The sequence below is a fragment of the Gymnoscopelus microlampas genome (assembly GCF_963454915.1).
Source record: "Gymnoscopelus microlampas genome assembly, chromosome: 16".
In the NCBI taxonomy this organism is placed as follows: Eukaryota; Metazoa; Chordata; class Actinopteri; order Myctophiformes; family Myctophidae; genus Gymnoscopelus; species Gymnoscopelus microlampas.
This window is the reverse complement of record NC_139953.1, coordinates 41581939-41600413: the sequence shown is the minus strand read 5'-3', so window position 1 is coordinate 41600413 and position 18475 is coordinate 41581939. Positions and strand designations below refer to the sequence as shown.

General features: G+C 42.7%; 1 protein-coding gene across 1 annotated transcript; it reads right to left on the bottom strand.

The window, feature by feature from the left end:
* Window positions 1-16432: 16432 nt before the first annotated feature.
* LOC311063907 (claudin-20-like) lies at window positions 16433-17444 on the bottom strand. The gene has a single exon (XM_084083541.1). It carries the CDS (start codon window positions 17337-17339, stop codon window positions 16446-16448), a length of 894 nt encoding a protein of 297 aa, XP_083939667.1. The 5' UTR covers window positions 17340-17444; the 3' UTR covers window positions 16433-16445.
* Window positions 17445-18475: the final 1031 nt, after the last annotated feature.

Sequence of the window (18475 nt, the reverse complement as noted above, 5' to 3'; positions counted from 1 at the left end):
AGGAGTTGTCCCCTGATGGTATAGGGCTATAATAGATATACTACAGTTAAATTACATTTTATGAATGTAGAATACTTTGGCAAAAACAAAGTCTCAGGCTATATTAAACATGTTCGAAACAGTTTGTAACTTATGTGTAAACGAACACGAATGCAAATTGTGGGGAAATAGGCTATTTTACATTGTGAAAACAGCAAGATGTTTAGTCAGCCAGTTTGTGTTAGGCCACTTGAGGCTATTTCAAAGAAACCAAGGCATAGAGAGTAGCTATAAAGGAAAACATTGTGCTTCTCAGTAGAATAGCTGCAATTTCCAGCCATTTAAATGTTATTAAATCATGAACAAAGGAGCAAAGTCTGCATTTCCACAAATTACTGGGCCTATGTACCCTATATTTACAACAAAAACATAATGAATTAGATTATTTCCTGCGTCATCGCAATGTTACGTATGCTTTCTTACTGTTACATTTTTTGCAGTTGCAGCATTAGGCTATAGCTTCGGCTATTTCAGAGTGGGAAATGTAAATTGACTACACATGAGAGCACATGCTGGGCTCTGTGTGCGCGTGGGCGCGTGTGTGCGTGTGTGCGTGCGCGCGTGTGTGTCTGTGTGTGCGTGCGTGCGTGCGTGCGTGCGTGTGTGTGTGTATGTGTGTGTGTGTAAAGAGGAGGAATGAGTGGGGACCTCCCAGTCAAGTCAAGCAGGGAAAGTGGGTCAGACAGCAGCAGCAGCCCCACACAGAAAGCAGCAGCAGAAACAGCGGTATGAAGTCAATTCTATACGCCAGAAATAACGGGTTTTTGAGCTAAAAAGGCGACACAGCCAACATGCAGACATGTCTTTCAGGGAATGTGGCCACATTTAGTGTCTCTTAATGATTGTATTTGTCCCATTGCAGCTTATAATTCAATTTATGCAACATTCTTTAAAAGGTGCATTTATTCTTATTCATACAGAGTTTGCTGCATGCCTCAAAATAAAAATGTTGAATGACAATAATATTATGTTATTTCAAAGATGTTGGTCCTGGGGTCCCCATTCTCTTAAGGGAAGTCACACTAGCTCCCAAACCCAAGGTTTGTAAGATATTTGATGTCACAGACTCACAGCACATAGCCTACATAAAATACACAATATAGCAGCAATATAGGCAGTGGAGTTATTACTTGTGCATAATAACAAAATAAGAATAAGACAAAAAGGTAAAACAGTAGTTGTAGAATGAATAATAAACAGAATAGCCATGCAAATAGGCATTATCAACAAACCTACAGTCTGTAATATATACATATCTCCCAAGTTAAAGGAAAATAACTACTGAAAATGTCCAGTCCACCACAAGCTACCAGAACACCTTCAGTGCACCTTGGCATAGATTGTACACGTCTCTGGAACTCTATTTGAGGGATGGAACAGCTTTCTAACCAAACATATTCCCTCATTTGGTGTTTCGATGGTGGTGGTGGAGAACACTGTCTGACACATCAGTCCAAAATCACCCATGGGTGTTCAACTGCATGGGTTGAGATCTGGTGATTGTGAAGGCCAAACCATTCAGTGACACCTCATTCGGGCATGGTCATTCTGGACGAGACCACTCCCATCATGATATAAATGTTCATCATAGAAAGGTGATCACTCAGAATAAAATTGTATTGCTTCTCTCTAAGGTGTCCCCTTGCCTAGCCGTGTGGACCCATGTGGGCCAATGCGGAAAGCAAGTACATCACTTAAAGGGAACAAGTGGACCCAAACCATGCCTGTAAAATGCCGCCCCCCCCCCCCTTCAGCATAACAGAGCCACTGGAACATCCCACTGTAGGGGTCAAGCATTCAGGTCTATGCATTTTCATGGTGAGCCACACATGCACTCGCACAATTTTGGAGAATACAGTGAAGGATGACCATATTTTGCACCACTGAATGTGCATTTGTCTTTGTAATGAGGGGTTTATGCACTGCAACCCTATACTATAAAATCCCTCTCTCTGCAGTACTACTGTATGTAGTTTTGGACAGACTGTTCTTGCTGACAGTCCGATCACCAGTCCTGCATTGACTTTCTCAGTCAGGAAGAGTTGCTCTTCTGTTTTTCCTTACATATCACACTAATGCACGAGTTTCACGTCATCAAATGTGAGCTTTCAGACATAATTTCCCACCCTATTTACTGGTGTCTTTCCCATATTGAAATGCAGATGTAGCTCACTGTTCCCATTGAAACACTAGCCAGCTGAGCAGTCTTCGTGACTGAAGCTGCCATCCGTTGCCGAATAATGAACTCTCTTTCATAGTCACTTTTAGCTCCTCTCATCCTGATTCAAATCGAGGTAAACTGCATGGGCTTGTTCAGCATTTTTATACAGATACAGAGCATGATAGGATGTTAAATTCTTAATTGTATCATGCAGTACATCTGTAAGGAAGCAGATGCTATAATGTATAAGGACAATTTACATAGCCATGTGTATAGTATTAGTAGACACTATGTATATTGTCCTGCTACAAAAGGTTTAATGTCCTTCAAGCAAAGCATACAGCAGCAAAGTATAAACCAATAGAATATAGGCCTGCCACCTGCAATATAATTGCTTCATCTAGAGAGATTGTCAGCAGAACCTGTTGGTGTTTAGATTATATGACTTTTAAGTGCTGTTTGGATTAGAATTCTTGAACAATTTGAAACCTTTATGTTCCATTAACAGTGTCCCTCACTGAGACTTAAGTCAAATAAGTGCCCCTTTCTAAGACATGAATACTGTTTAAAGATTAGGGTTAATGTCGATAACAAAACATTACATACTTACTGTTACATGTACATGTGCCACCCATATTACTAATGTCCTGTAAATAAAATAGCACACAGTAACATAGAATAGCCTACCACATAGGCCTACGCCAAAATTCATACATTTAGCCTGTTCTATTTAAGAGCTAGTGAAACAGGGAGGCTGGCTTGTGAGGCAAAATTCAGAGGAGCTTGCATTAGTGTTTTGCTCAAGGACTCTTAAGCCCGATTTATACTCCGTCGTATGATGGTGTCACGCTGCTCACGCACTGAAAAAAAAACAGATCTGAAAGCTCACAATGACTGTAGATCTGCTATTTTTGGTGTGCTGACTCCTTCGGCAGACTCCTATTGTACATTAGAGAGGACATCATGGCTGTTGGATGGATTATGATAATATAATGTAGTTTTCAGATATGGTCCATGGTCTGAAAGGCTGTATCTAGCAGATTGTTGTTCTATTCGTGGTAGAGGGTCTCTCCACATGACATTCTCTGTATTAAATCTGTCTCCACTTATATTACACAATTCCAGTCAGTAAAGCTGACATTCAGTCTCTTAGTGCCCCCTTGTGGATTATTTATGTACCAAACATTCCATCAGCTACAAAATACACTTTCATGAAAACCTTTTCCTAGTAGACTTATATTAGCTCCTACAATATACTTTCCCCACCTTAATATAGGTAACACTTACAGCAACACTCAACAGAGTAAAAAGGACTGACATCTAGGCCTAAATAAACTTTCTTTTTTTGATATAACGTTATTGTTGCCTTTATGTAATTATTCCCAAACAAGGCACATGGAAATTCTATTGCCCAGATTTCCCACTCCCACTCACCTGCTCTTTTATTCAATACAGGGGGGGGGGGTGTTAGGAAAATCCCATTTTGCCATAGGCTATGGAAATCCTAAACTCATGGCTCAATTTGTCCTAAATATTTCAGACCCAAAACATCAATCATTTGCTCATGCCTGTATTTATGATTAGAATGAGCACAATGTGCTTTTTAGTTGGTTACATAGACTCACTTGGTTGACCAGAGTCGAGTCAGTCGACTCTGTACTCGGTCCGCTCTTTTTTTCCTGTACACAGAATCTCTTCAACAAAAATAGCCAATCAAGAAGACGGATGCTAGGGTTGAAGTGGTTAATCACATGAACCCCAGCATCCCTTTTCTGGCCAAGTCATAGGCGAACATTTGGCAAAAATAGGCAAACATTCAGAGAAAATATAGCTACACAACATCACAACACGTTGCAATGCATCGTGGTGGACAAAAAGTAACTCAACCCCACTGCTTGAGTCAAAGATACTCCTGGTCAAATATTACTCAACTGCAAGTGAAGGTTTCTCAGTTAAATTTGTACTTTAGTTAAAATACTGGACTACTTCCATAAAAAAAATAGTAAATTACTTACAACTTAAATATTCAAAAAAATTGCATTGTCTTTTTTAATATCAATGCATTGCTGTATCAAACTTTGACATTTTCCAAAAGATTTTCCAGAAATGTTCAAAGAATATCAATAAATAGTGAAAATAGCTGATCTACCAAGGTCACACCATGGTTTATGGTCAGCTATATGTGAAGACATTTGGTGTTAAAAAAAAGGAGGGGACCAAGTAGGTTATAGACCCTGAGGGACCCTGGTCAATCAACAATAGGTTTTAAGTGGTTAATGTGGGAATTACATGTATTGCAAATGCAGAGCATAAATAACCTGGGTGATTTGTGCTCCAGATCTCTAAAGTCACTGCGGAATTTCCTAAAAAGCATCTTAGAAAACATGAGCCCAGGTTCAATCCAGCCTGTGTTGCCAAATATACTCCCACAGTTCTCAGAGGAATACAAAATTACATATTTTGAGAACAAGGCCAGTGGAGGGAATGCAACAAAAAAAAGAAGAAAAGAGACCTGGTGCTTAATGTCCCGGTGTGTTGAGATGTGAAAGGGACTGGTGGTCAATTTCACAACGATATGGAGGGATTTGTACAAACTATATCAACACCGCATGTTCTGGCCCTGCCAGTTAATGTGAAGTGTTTTGGAGACCCCTGCTGGACACTATATTCTTTGTCTATGGACTTTCTAGTTCCTGGGTCACAGGAAGTTATTCTTTAGAAGCTCTGAATAAGAGATGTGTGTTCCAGAGAAGCAGAAGTTTGCAATCCATGCCATCCTTTGTTTATAGCTCTTCAGAAGGCATTGCTTGTAAGTTTATATATTGTGGAGGGATGTATCTTTCATATGAGCACATTATTTACCACCAGATTTATGTTGATGATGTTTGAGCAGCCAGTTAGCTAACATGTGTGCTGGCTCCTGCCTATGTTGCCATGTATTGCAAGGATACAAGCTTTAATCCTCACTGTAATGTAACTGCCTTTGTTATGTTTGTGCATTTATATTTACCATTGTTATTGTACTCTGTGTATTACAGTTTCACACTGCTCCATGAGTAAAGGATCTAAACAGCATGTCGTGGTCCTGAGAATTATTTATGGGCGTGTTTAGCTTGCTGGATAACTGATGGGGAATTCAGTGAGGCCAGTACAGTGAAAAAGCAGCCCTGCAAGCAAGTGCTATCCCTCGGATGCTGGATTCACACTGCATTGTCATCCCGGCACCCAGGCCTACACGACAACTGCAGATATCCACCGCAGAAAAAACACATACAGTACTCTACTACAACTGCAAGTTACTAAGTCCTAAATATGTCATCCAAGTCATCATCCAAGTCCTCATCCAGGTCATCCACTGTGTCTCGGGCCAGCCTGGCAGCAGCCAAAGCCCGGGCCAAAGCTGAAGCCGCACAAGCCAGATTGGCATTTGCAAAGAAAGAGATTGAACTAAAGACAGAGCAAGCTCGTCTAGGAGCCACACTGGCTGCTCTAGAGATGGAGAAAGAAGCAGAGGCTGCTAAGGCCGAAGCAGCTGTTATGGAGGCCGCAGTAGCAAATCTGGAGGCAGAAGAAATTGAACTTGAGGCACAGTTAGCACCAACACAAGACCCAAAACAACGCACCGCAGAGTATGTCAGTCAGCACCCTAACACAAGTAATGACGAACAGTGTGAAAGCTTTCACAGTGTGAGAGCTGAAGAGGAGGACCCCGTGCCTCAAACCCAGTCTTTCCCAGCATCAGGTGATGAGTTACAAGATAATTCTCCAGAACCAGAGTATCGTGTACTGTCCAGCTACTCAGCAGGTGCCACTCCACACGTAAGCAACCCAGCAGGTGTCACCCCTCACATAAAATCAGAACATATTTCTACCCCAAAGAGCCACTTGCAACATTCCCTCTCAAGTCAGACCAACTCACCATATTACTCCAAGTACCGTAATATCAACATGCCCTCTACACCACGCTACTCCAGTGACAATGCCGCCTCATTCAACCTAGCCAAATATATGGCACGAAGCCAGCTGGTGGCATCAGGACTCACACAGTTTGATGATCGAGCAGAAAACTTTTTGGCCTGGAAATCATCGTTCCTCAATACCATCGAAGGCTTGGATCTAACAGCCGGAGAAGAATTTGATCTGTTAATCAAATGGCTTGGGAGAGAGTCAGCAGGGCACGCACGCCGAATAAAGTCAGTGAATGTGAGAAATCTGCCTGCTGGACTGAACCTCATATGGGAGAGGTTAGATGACACGTATGGGTCACCGGAAGCTATAGAAAGTGCTCTTTTCACAAAGATTGAAAACTTTCCCAAAATATCAGCTAGAGACCACCAAAAGCTTCGTGAATTAGGGGACTTACTGACTGAGTTAGAGGCTGCAAAACAAGACGGCTACCTTCAGGGCCTCTCATATCTTGACACGTCAAGGGGTGTTAACCCAATTGTAGATAAGCTGCCGTATGGACTCCAGGAAAAGTGGACGATGCGAGAGTCTAACTTTAAAAGAGAATATAGGGTCTCTTTTCCCCCTTTCTCCTTTTTTGCAGAGTTTGTGCGCACAGAAGCCCAGGCACGTAACGACCCCAGCTTCATTCTCACTTCACCCTCCACAGCCCCAAATAGGAAAGACAGGTTTGAGGGTCACAGTTATGCCCATAGACCAGTGTCTGTTCATAAAACAGACATATCCTCCTCTTCCAGTCCTCCTCCTGTCAACCATACAGAAGACCCAGACAGACAATGCCCAATACATCACAAACCCCATCCGCTAAAGAAATGTAGGGGTTTCAGAGAAATGCCCCTGGAAAACAGGAAGGGGATCCTGAAAGAGTATAATATCTGCTATAAGTGCTGTGCATCTACCAAACATATAGCAAGGAATTGCGAGGCGGACACTAAATGCACTGAGTGTGATAGTGACAGACATCCTGCTGCTCTCCATCCAGGCCCAGCTCCATGGCTCTCCAATTCATCTCCTCCCCCATCACAGCACGGCGGGGAGGACGAAGACACTTACGACACACGCGTCACATCAAAATGCACTGAGGTATGTGGAAAGGGTTTCAGTGGGAAATCATGCTCCAAAATATGCCTTGTGAACGTGTACCCGACCGGCAGCCGCAGCAAGAGCAGAAAGATGTACGCCATAGTAGATGACCAAAGTAATAGGTCATTGGCAAGGTCTGAGTTTTTTGACACATTTGGCATAAAAGGTACCACAGCTCCATACACATTAAAAACATGCTCTGGAGTAGCAGAAACAACAGGCAGGAGAGCAACTGGCTTCATTATAGAACCTTTAGATGGTAAGACAAGCATTCCACTGCCTACTTTAATAGAGTGCAACATGCTTCCAAACAATAGAGAAGAGATACCTACCCCTACAGCTGCCCGCAACCACCACCATCTCAATGCCATAGCTCACGAAATTCCACCACTAAACTCTGGTGCTGAAATCCTGTTGTTATTGGGGAGAGACATATTGAGAGTGCACAAAGTCCGCAGGCAATCCAATGGCCCCCACAATGCCCCATATGCCCAGAAGCTGGACCTGGGCTGGGTAATAATTGGTGATGTGTGCCTGGGCAGCACACACAGGCCAAAAGAAGTGACCAGTATGAAGACCTCCATCTCAGAGAGTGGCAGGCCAAGCCACTTCAGCCTGTGTGAGAGCCACAAAGTCAAGGTAGAGTTCTCAAAACAGCATCAAACCCTCAACCGCGGTCTAGGGAGGAGCCACCCACCTCGACACTTCAGTGAGCCAGAGAGGTACCGCCTCAAAAGGAATTATGACGGCAGACCTGTTCGTCGCAGGGGGTCTCCACCGGCAACTCCTCCGGACGACCTCATACGGATTCCACCTTGTCGCACGACAGGCCACAGTCCAGACCTACACAGGGAGGAGCACTGCCGCCAGCAATCTCCTCACACGAGAAGGAACAGCTCCACTCAAGAGGACTCAGAGCCTTGTTGTGGGAGATACAGGCTCAATAACTTAAAAGGAGGACACAGAGAGCCTCCTCCTGGCATGCCACCCCTCTCTGAGGAGGGGCGGAATGAACTGTTCAAAGACCACCAAAGAGACTGTCGAGAGCATGAGTGGGACAGTACCTCCTATCGCCAGATCAAAACCGTGTAGTTGTATTTAGTAGTGGTATCTTAGAGATACCATTGCGGGGAGTGTTCTGGCCCTGCCAGTTAATGTGAAGTGTTTTGGAGACCCCTGCTGGACACTATATTCTTTGTCTATGGACTTTCTAGTTCCTGGGTCACAGGAAGTTATTCTTTAGAAGCTCTGAATAAGAGATGTGTGTTCCAGAGAAGCAGAAGTTTGCAATCCATGCCATCCTTTGTTTATAGCTCTTCAGAAGGCATTGCTTGTAAGTTTATATATTGTGGAGGGATGTATCTTTCATATGAGCACATTATTTACCACCAGATTTATGTTGATGATGTTTGAGCAGCCAGTTAGCTAACATGTGTGCTGGCTCCTGCCTATGTTGCCATGTATTGCAAGGATACAAGCTTTAATCCTCACTGTAATGTAACTGCCTTTGTTATGTTTGTGCATTTATATTTACCATTGTTATTGTACTCTGTGTATTACAGTTTCACACTGCTCCATGAGTAAAGGATCTAAACAGCATGTCGTGGTCCTGAGAATTATTTATGGGCGTGTTTAGCTTGCTGGATAACTGATGGGGAATTCAGTGAGGCCAGTACACCGCATGTGTAGGTAAACTCTTAAGTCTTCACAGTAAATGAAGTCATGGTATGTCAACACATATCACACAAGAAATCAACTATAAGTCACTCATTCAATCAAACAAGCAAGCTAATATCAAACTAGTCTTCCACTGCACAACAATTGTGGTTGATCCACCGGGACACCCAGAGAACTTATGCATTTTTACAATGTCATCAGAATGTCTTCTTCTTTTCTTCTTTTTCCAAATTAGACACTCTCAGAGTTAAATTAACTGTGATGATTTTACTGTGTATGAACTCTGTCATGTTGCCCTTGGGTCTTGTGCTATTTGATTGTGTATTCAACTCACATGTCTATTCAGTTCTACCGTGGTGATGTTGAAACTGAATTCTCACTTAAAGGTAGGGTAAGTGATTTTCTTTGGTTAAAATAAGTGTTAAATAGCTCTATATTCTGATAGTACTCATTGCTATAGAGTGTTTGTTCAGTAAAAGGAGTCTCCTTGTCTCTCCAGCTCTTTATAAAACAGAAAATGCATTTTCGTTTCAGTTTCAGTTTCATTTCCAATTTTATCCAATTAGGATAGAGACCTCAATCAGGATATAGATTAAACAAGTGAAATTGGAAGTGATGACACTAAGAAATGAGCAGGCAAAATTGGAACTGGAACAATATAAAAATGAAGCTTAAAAATGGGTACTTTCTCCTGATTGGCTGAGCTTTTGACACCTACCGGAAACTGTACTTTCTGTTTATTAAAGAGCTGGAGAGACGGGAAGACTCTTGTTATTGAACAAACACCCTATAGCAATGATTACTATCAGAATATAGTGCTTTAACCTTTTAACAAAATACTTTTTGTTTTAACCAAAAAATATCACTTACCCTACCTTTAAGGTTATATAGGCTAGTACATTTCCTATCCTCTATTCCATTCCATTCGGGATTACATTATGCATATTCTGTTTAATTCCCACGAGACAGAGGGACCACATGCTTAAACAATGGAACATCTAATGGTTAGGTGTAACTACAGTTTACTGGTCCTGTAGCTGCTACAAACTGTAGTTACACCTTTCAGCCTGTAGAGGGAACTGAAATCATATTATATATCCTAGACCTAGTATAAAAAAAGACACATTAATCAGATGGGTTCCTCTCTCTGCTCTGCACATTTTCATTAGTTATAAATTGCCAAACTTCAAGACCTGTAGTTCAACATATTATGTGTATATCTATCATTCGTCTTTATCAATATGAGCCGGATGACTTTGCTGCTAGTTCACACTCACATATGAGAAACTAAAATAAATCACATCTGGGATACCCCTTAATTAGTGCAGGTGTGCACTACTAATCAGGGGACTATCTTAAGAAGCAATTCCATGCATGTTCTGTCATAGAAAAACAGTAAGACAAATTAACAAGGAATTTTATTTTAGTTTGGTGTGTTTATAGCGAGTTGCCATCTTGGCAAAAATCTCATTCAGATATAGTGATTATTTTGGTCAGCTGCAAAAACATGTCCCTGCACTAGGCTACAATTATTACTATTATTATTAGGCTACTATTATAACTATTATTACTATTATTTATATTATTATTATTATTAAATATTATTATCATTATCATCATTTAATTAAGAATCAATCATAACATTTCAAGGGTGTTTGGGAGATCCTCCAGTCCACCCTATGGCTTTGGGGGAGAAATGAACAACTGCCTTCAACTTGATAGCCTACCCTGTTGTCCAAATCGGATTTATTCAATAGAGGATATGCGTGTGACATCATCATCAAACCCGGAAGGTATGCAGGAATGCCTACTGAGTGTCAAAAAAATACTTTCTGGCCTTGACAGCCCATGCATCCAAACAGAAAAGCCATATCTGATTGCATTACACAACATTAAACAACATTAAACTAATTGTGCATGTTTCTTTGCCACTCGATTTGCCACTCGATGTGCCATTCACTTTAAGCATGCGCATATCCTCTATACAGGCTAAATATCTTGATAGTAGTGTGTGTGTGTGTGTGTGTGTGTGTGTGTGTGTGTGTGTGTGTGTGTGTGTGTGTGTGTGTGTGTGTGTGTGTGTGTGTGTGTGTGTGTGTGTGTGTGTGTGTGTGCGCGCACAAGCATAAAAAAAGACATGCATGTCATTAGGCCTATTAAAGTGTATTTTATCGCGAGGACTGCGACACGTTGTCTGTTCTATTTGGCAAGCGAAGTCGACCGACCCCGTCGTACGGACTGGAGTTAAACACTGTGACTGCCCTGAAGACGAATCTGCCAGTGCAAAAACACAAAAAAGAAGAAAAGAGCCCTCGGCACAGTGGGCAGTATGGCCATGCTAGGAGGCCAGGCTAGGCCTACACTACTACAGACTACAGACTATAGACTAGAGCGAATACTCACCTGGGACTCACCCGTCACTCCCTCAACACTGTGACCTTGTAAAAAATGGTCCCACTCCCACCACCCAGGACCGACCAGGACCTATCGCCATGTCATGCGTCACAACAGTCAACCACAAACACACAGGTCCGAAACACCACAGTATGGCCTTAGGCCTGGTTCATTTGTTTCATTTTAAGATGTTATCGCGAGGGATACAAGAAGAGTGGCACTAAGGAGGAGTGGGCACCTTCATCTAAAATTGTCATTTTTTTGTCCAAAATGTAAAAAAAAAATAGATATATAAGTGCATGGTACATCATTATCAGACCTAAATGTATCCTTCAATTTCTTATTTATACCCAAAATGATTGGATAAACCGGTTTTGTAGCTATGTGTTGCAATTGTAGAAATATTAGACCTTAATTGGCGAATGTTCAAGCATGTTCTAATCATGTATACTTTACATTAATTAAGACCATTTTCCAATTATTATATTTTTTGGGGTAAAATAGCCAATTTTACATCGAGGTGCCCACTTTTTCTTAGTGCCCACTCCTGTCCGCGAAAACCTGCAATCATCTTCAATGAACCTTTAAATCCTCTATTTCAGTGGTTCTCAAAGTGGTCCCCGGCTAAATGTGTTAATATGCAATGCAATACAATCCGTTTAACCTTTACCTATTTTACACTGAAAGCGTGTAGATCTGCTAGGCCTGTTTTCTTTTTTTATCTCTCTTCTGGCAGTCCCCACAACATCTTGTGAGGTGGGGATCTGCGGCCAAATACATAGGCTATACATTTGGGGCCCCTTGACCTGAAATTGAGAACCACTAGAACCACTGTTCTACCTTATATGTGTCCTTGTAAAATGTAGAGAGTCAAAAGTGCATGATCTAAGCATGTCTGTTTTGAAATACACAAAGCACAGTTTAATCAAGCTTTAAACCTATAAGCTAAATGTTGAACAGAAACGTTGACAGATTTATTATCTGAAACAAACATGTCCCTTTAGAATGATAAACATCTGTTAATAAATTACATTCAATGGTATTGGAACTCATTTCGCCCCAAAAAATAAAAACACACATTGAGTTTTATTCCAAAAATAAATATGCTTGCTTGCAAGACATCCAAACTATGTAAATATTATTTCATTATTATTGAATATAGCCTATATTTATATATATTTATTTCTTTTTTAAGATTGAACAAATGTTAGCCTATATTTTAGAGATATATAGGCTGCATGATGCCATTATATTTTCTTTCTTTTTGGAATGTTGAACAAAACTAATATCATGTAGGTGATATAGCCTACAGTTTAAAATGTATTTATAGTATTTTGGAATAAAACTCGTAATCATTTCCATTGTCTATATAGCCCTTGTATTTGTGTCGTTTGGCGCTGTAGGCCTTTCAAAGGGTTAAAAATGGTGTTGGCACAGACACAGATAGGCCTATTTATAACCGTTATCAGGGTAAAACATCACAACTCCAAATCGGATAATTTTAATGCTTTTACATAAATTAAAGCAATGCCTACACAATTTATGCTATCATACAAGAGCAGGTGTCGCCAGTTCAGCATTTAATTGCATTAATTGGCTGCGTTTTCTCTCTGCACACATGTAAAACCATCGGTGCTCGTTTCTAGGCTGTGTTCCATTTACCCTCTGTGGTTAAATGAACACTGAGGATGTTTTACTGTGTATAAAATCTCAATCCAATGGGCCTGAGGCATTTAAAACACAGAACACATTTCATGACAAGACAGGAAAAGTAGCAGTTGCATGGCTCACAATCAAACGTTTTAAATGTTCATACATTTTCTCCATTCTTGAAAACATTCTTGGAGATGCTTTGAGAACAATATGACCCCTAGCTAGGACTGATTACAAATTAGCATTCGGACTCCATAAAGCCATGATAACTGCGAACCACGTGGATCTTAAAAAAGATAAATAAATACAGGTTTTCTATAGGCTACATTCTTGAGGTATTTTGGAGATGAAAGGCTTTTTTATTATTATCCTACAGCAATGATAAAAAACAAAGAATATTTGATGTATAAATAGGTGAATTGACTTCGACGTGGCACCTCTGCTAAACATCAAAAGCTGAACACCGTTTTTACATCTGATCTGCATGCCTGTGAGATCTAGATAGATCCTATTTTAGGCCTACAATGCATGGTTCGGTGGTAATTGATTTTGAGATACAATCACATGGTTAATAATGGCACTGAAGATGTATCCCCCCCCACCTTTTTTCTTCTTTGTATGAACGTGTATTTGTAGGTTGAAGGTCTTCTTTGAGGAGCAGAGCAGAGGTCCTGGTGATTCATTCATCAACAACGGGACGGGACAGGTGCCAAAGACAGCTAATAGCACACCATGGTAAATTAGCCCCATTATGTGCGTGCGTGCGTGTGTGATTGCTTGCGTGTGCGCGAGCGCGTGTGTGTGCATGCATATAGCCTACGTGCATAGATTGCATTATGGATGTCTGTCTACAGCAAATCTTCCCTGTACAAATCCGTTAACGGCACTGAAATTGAGTGGATAATTATTTCAGCATTCATTTATCTCACTGAAATTATTGTTTTTCTTTTTTTAATAATTATTTTTTATTGAGAAGTATTTTTGTATTTTTTAGATTAGTGGATACATTATAATGATCATTATTAAAACAGCATTGATAATTGGGTGAAATCTTCATTGACTACTAACTGTTACCTTTAAAGGAGAACTTAACTAATTTTCAAACTTCATTATAATTTGTCCTCCTATTATGCTGCTTATAAGTTGGCACATGCAATTTCTGCCATTATTGGCCTGTGCTGTTCAGAAACCTTCCTACCAATGACATCATCGATGGGGATTCCAAACAAATAAAAACTACAGCCTTTATCTTCTGGATCGTTAGTATGCTGAAATAGAAGCAATTGTTTGAACTTTGATTCTACCTATATGGGCGGATTCTGCAAATGCTTTTCAACGTGAACGGAGCAAGTTGTTTTTTTTGCAAACCACTCTGTTCCCATTGAAAAGCATTGGCAGAATCTGCAGCATAGGCTGAATCAAAGTTCTGTGTGACTGCACCCTTAGACAGGTTTCTGTCTTGAGGCTCACACAATTTTCAAATTCTTCCAGCATACAGTCTGTACAACATTATAGTGCTGAAAATGAACAGATTGTATCAAGTGGATGTCCACCCACCCCCCACTTCCGTTTCGTCTTTGTAGTTTGCAGTAGCGTAAATTTGTCCTACTGTAAATCAAATTAGTCAAAGCATATAGAGTTTGCTGCGTAGTAGAACTGGAAATTCAAAAATGTATTTTAACAATATTTTAAAATACATTTTCGAACAGATGACACTGACAGCATCCTGTTTGCGGCTTTCAGCAGTGTAGGCATGCAGCTTTCAGCAGGCGTAGGCTAGGCTCTATGTAGCATTCGAAGATTGAGGAATAGCTGCCTGTCTTGAGAGACGACTGAACTGTTCACAGCCCTCCTCTGAGACACAGAGCTAGTAGAAATAGTGCCATCTTATAATGAGCAGTAGTGAGAACCATTTATATGAAGCTAAAAATGGTTGAAGTGGTTAGGGGGCAGTCACACTGAACTTTGATTCTGCCTTTGCGGCGGATTCTGCTAATGCTTTTCAATGGAAACTGAGCATTCTTTATGCGGAAACCCACAAATGACAACAAACCACATTCCCATTGAAAAGCATTGGCAGAATCTGCCGCATAGGCAGAATCTAAGTTTTGTGTGACTGCACCCAGGCCCAAAAACACACAATCTCCTCTATATTGTGAGCCAGGAGTACAGTGAAAGCCTGATTTGTACTTCGGGTGCCTAAAATAGCAGATATATCAGCCCACAACATGGATGCGACTTGCATTGTGAGCTTTGTAGATCGGATATTTTTGGCGTGTGACACGTCGGCGACGCAGTATAAAATTAAACATTCACACTCACTCCACATGGACAAACTGCGCTACAGCATGGATGACAGGGAGTCAATTTCTCACAGCTGAAGGGGGGTGTTATCAGACATGTGGTGAGTGTGTGCGCGTGCGCGTGTGTGTGCGTGCGTGCGAGTAGATTGAATGACCGGTGTTCATTCAACCGTGCTGAGACGATAATGGGAAAGCAAAGAGCATCATTACCTCACTATACGCTGCTTTGCACCTTGCTGCCCTGCACGGTTTACAGGAAAACATGGACTGGATTATTTGTTCCGATCTGGACTCCGTTGTTCTGTCATTCCTCCAAAAGCTGCATTCTAAACAAAGCAATGTGTTCTTTTATCGTGTATACTGTATATAGGCACAGTCTCTGGTAGCTATAGGCGTTATGAACTAAGCTGAAAGCAGCATTTAGAATAAGTCTCTGACATGCATGCATAGACTAAGTTAAGCCATAGAAAATTAGCATTATCATTATTATTATTTTAATCTCCCAAGGCAAAAGAGCACCTAAAGCTTGAAATTGATGGCTTGTACGGCTTCCTTTTACAGACAGATGCAGTTGTGATGCAGAGGTCCGAGATGAAATCATCAAGAGCAGGGGCAGCACTTTTACCTTTCTGTTCAGAAACCTTTGGCATGGAAAAGCCATCGTGGCACTTTTGTCTTTTATAAAGAATCCAGTCACAGGATTTTTGCAGCGTTTCGTGCATTATTTTACGACACCTCTCTTCCTCCCTCTGCCTTACCGTGCTGTTTTTCCTGCACGTCTGCTTTTTACGGCCATTGGCCGAGTCTATACACAGTCTGACGCTGGTCTGCGAAAACAAAATTCAAAATCCGTGATCAAACTGTCGTTTTCCGACGCTTTGTAATTGCCTCCCGTTCTCGCTCATGCTGGAGGGAGAAACAGACGAGAGTAGGAGATAAGGCCGTCAAGCTGATTACCTTCCTCCTCCCCCTCAGCCCCCTTCTCTTCACCATGCAATTTTCACCCCCCACCCCACCCACCAACCCCCAACACACACACACACACACACACACACACACACACACACACGCACCCCTCTCCTAACAAAAAAGCAGAAAGCTAGAAAGGCTCGGCTGTAAAGTGTCTCTCCACGTCTGCCGCTCCACAACCGCGGAGCTTCTTGAGGGCTTTAGACGTAGTGCTTGAGAGTGTACCCGGCCTTTAAGTCTTTAGGAGGGAGTTTGTGTGGAGAGTAGTACTGCTGCGGTCTGTGCTCCTGTCTCTCCATGTAAGGGTTATCCTCGTCTGAAGGAGACTCTTCCGGAGCGTTTCCCGTCTGGCTCGCTTTGTCCCCGCTTAACTCCTCCTGGCGCTGTTTGGCTGTTTGGCTGTCCTTTTTCCTCTGCTGCTCCCGCTCCTGCTCCAGCAGCTCGCGCTGAACCCTCTCCCTGCGGAGCTGCTCCAGGAGTTTCCTCGGATCGCCGGAGGGCGACGTGAGGTCCAGCGTCCCCAGCTCCCTCTTCCCGGGACAGGACAGACACAGGATGAACCCCCCGGCCAGCAGGAACCCCGCCGAGATGAAGGTGACGTATATGGCGCACCCGGGCTCGTACTTGCTGCTCTCCGGGACGTTGACGTCCAGGAAGCTGGTGATGACCTCGTCGGTGTACCACGAGGCGGCCACCAGGCAGAGGACGCTGGCCAGGATGAAGCAACCCCCGGCCGCCACGGCCGTGTGCCCCTTGGCGCGGTGGCTCCCGCCCCACCGGGTGCACTTGAGCCCCAGGGAGGCCAGGCAAAGTCCCAGGGAGCCCACCATGCAGGACAGGACCATGGTGGTCCGCGCGGTCTGCAGATAGGCGGGCAGCGACAGCACCGAGTACTTGAGCGTGCAGCTGAACACTCCCGTGGTGTACCAAGTGCAGTCCATCCACAGACCGTGCATCTGCGAGATGGCCGTCATGATGTTGGAGCCCACGTCGGCGCTCACCTTCCAGTTGGGGAGCAGAGTCGCCACCGTCGTGCCAAGGACGCCCAGCAGCGCCAGGGCGAAGGCGAGGATCTGAAGCGCGGAGGACAGCATCGTTTAGCGAGTTCGGCGAGGTCCCGGGCTTCGCTCCGGCACACCATGCGGTGAAACTGCCTCTTACCCTCCCCTCCTCCCCTCCTCTCCTCCTTCAGGCGGTGGCAGGGCGACTTCACCTTGTGGTGGCCTGGCGTTGTTTCGGTGAAACAGCCCCCCTCCCTCCCCCCGACCAGCTCGCTTATCTGGCCAGTCCTGACAGGAGATAATTCCTCAGTACAGGCTCCACTGGGCTGCAATAAAAAGGCAAAATGAGAATTGAACCGAGGCGAGTGAGCGTGACGAACACACAGCTGAGACACAGGGACTGGACCGGTGAGAGAGGGGCACTCAGAGTTGAAACTGACTGACTGACTGACTGACTGACTGGGACTGACTGACTGACTGACTGGCTGGCTGGCTGACTGGCTGTTTGGCTGACTGTTTGGCTGACTGACTGCAGTTCTCTGAATGGAAGGGGGATTATCCCATTTGATGGAGTGATCATTGAGTCAATTATAAAGTATAATACACTCATTCAATGCGGAACTGCCTCACAAGGATGATACTGGACTAATGTGCCTTCTGGGTTATTTTCTATTTATCTGATTATCTAGTGCTTTCATTCTAAGGTGGGTCCCTCTTTTCTAAGGTGGGTCCCTCTTTTCTCACTTTAACTACTAAATATTGAGAATTGTCTTGGCATTTAAGTTGTTTCCCATTTTTGACGAGAATATAACTAAAGGTACAGTGCTTTTCTAGAAATACGAGTCAGATTTAAATGCATTTGGAAGTAAATTATGGGTCAATAATAATGTAAACCTTGTTTTTTAAAAACATTATTTTTGAAATAAACTTTCTAAAACATTAAATATGTTCTCACCTGTTTTGGGTGGTGTGTGGTGGTGCGATGGTGGTGTGATGCTTTGGAGAGGTTAAATCTGAGGACAGAGAGAGGAGACAGAGGAAGGCAGGTGAAAAACCAAAATGCGGGGTAGATGCGGATTCACGCCGTGTAACCACCCTCCCGTCCACTCGTCTCCTTGGCAACTGTACATACAATTCGATGCTTTTCACGACATCCCATAAAAGATGCTCTACCTACGTATCTTTGTATTTCAACTGTCAGCGACCACAGCTAAAGACAGAAAAACTGA

What these genes read in the sequence shown, in the direction of transcription:
- LOC311063907 (XM_084083541.1), bottom strand. Translation starts at nt 17,339, where the DNA reads ATGCTGTCCTCCGCGCTTCAGATCCTCGCCTTCGCCCTGGCGCTGCTG.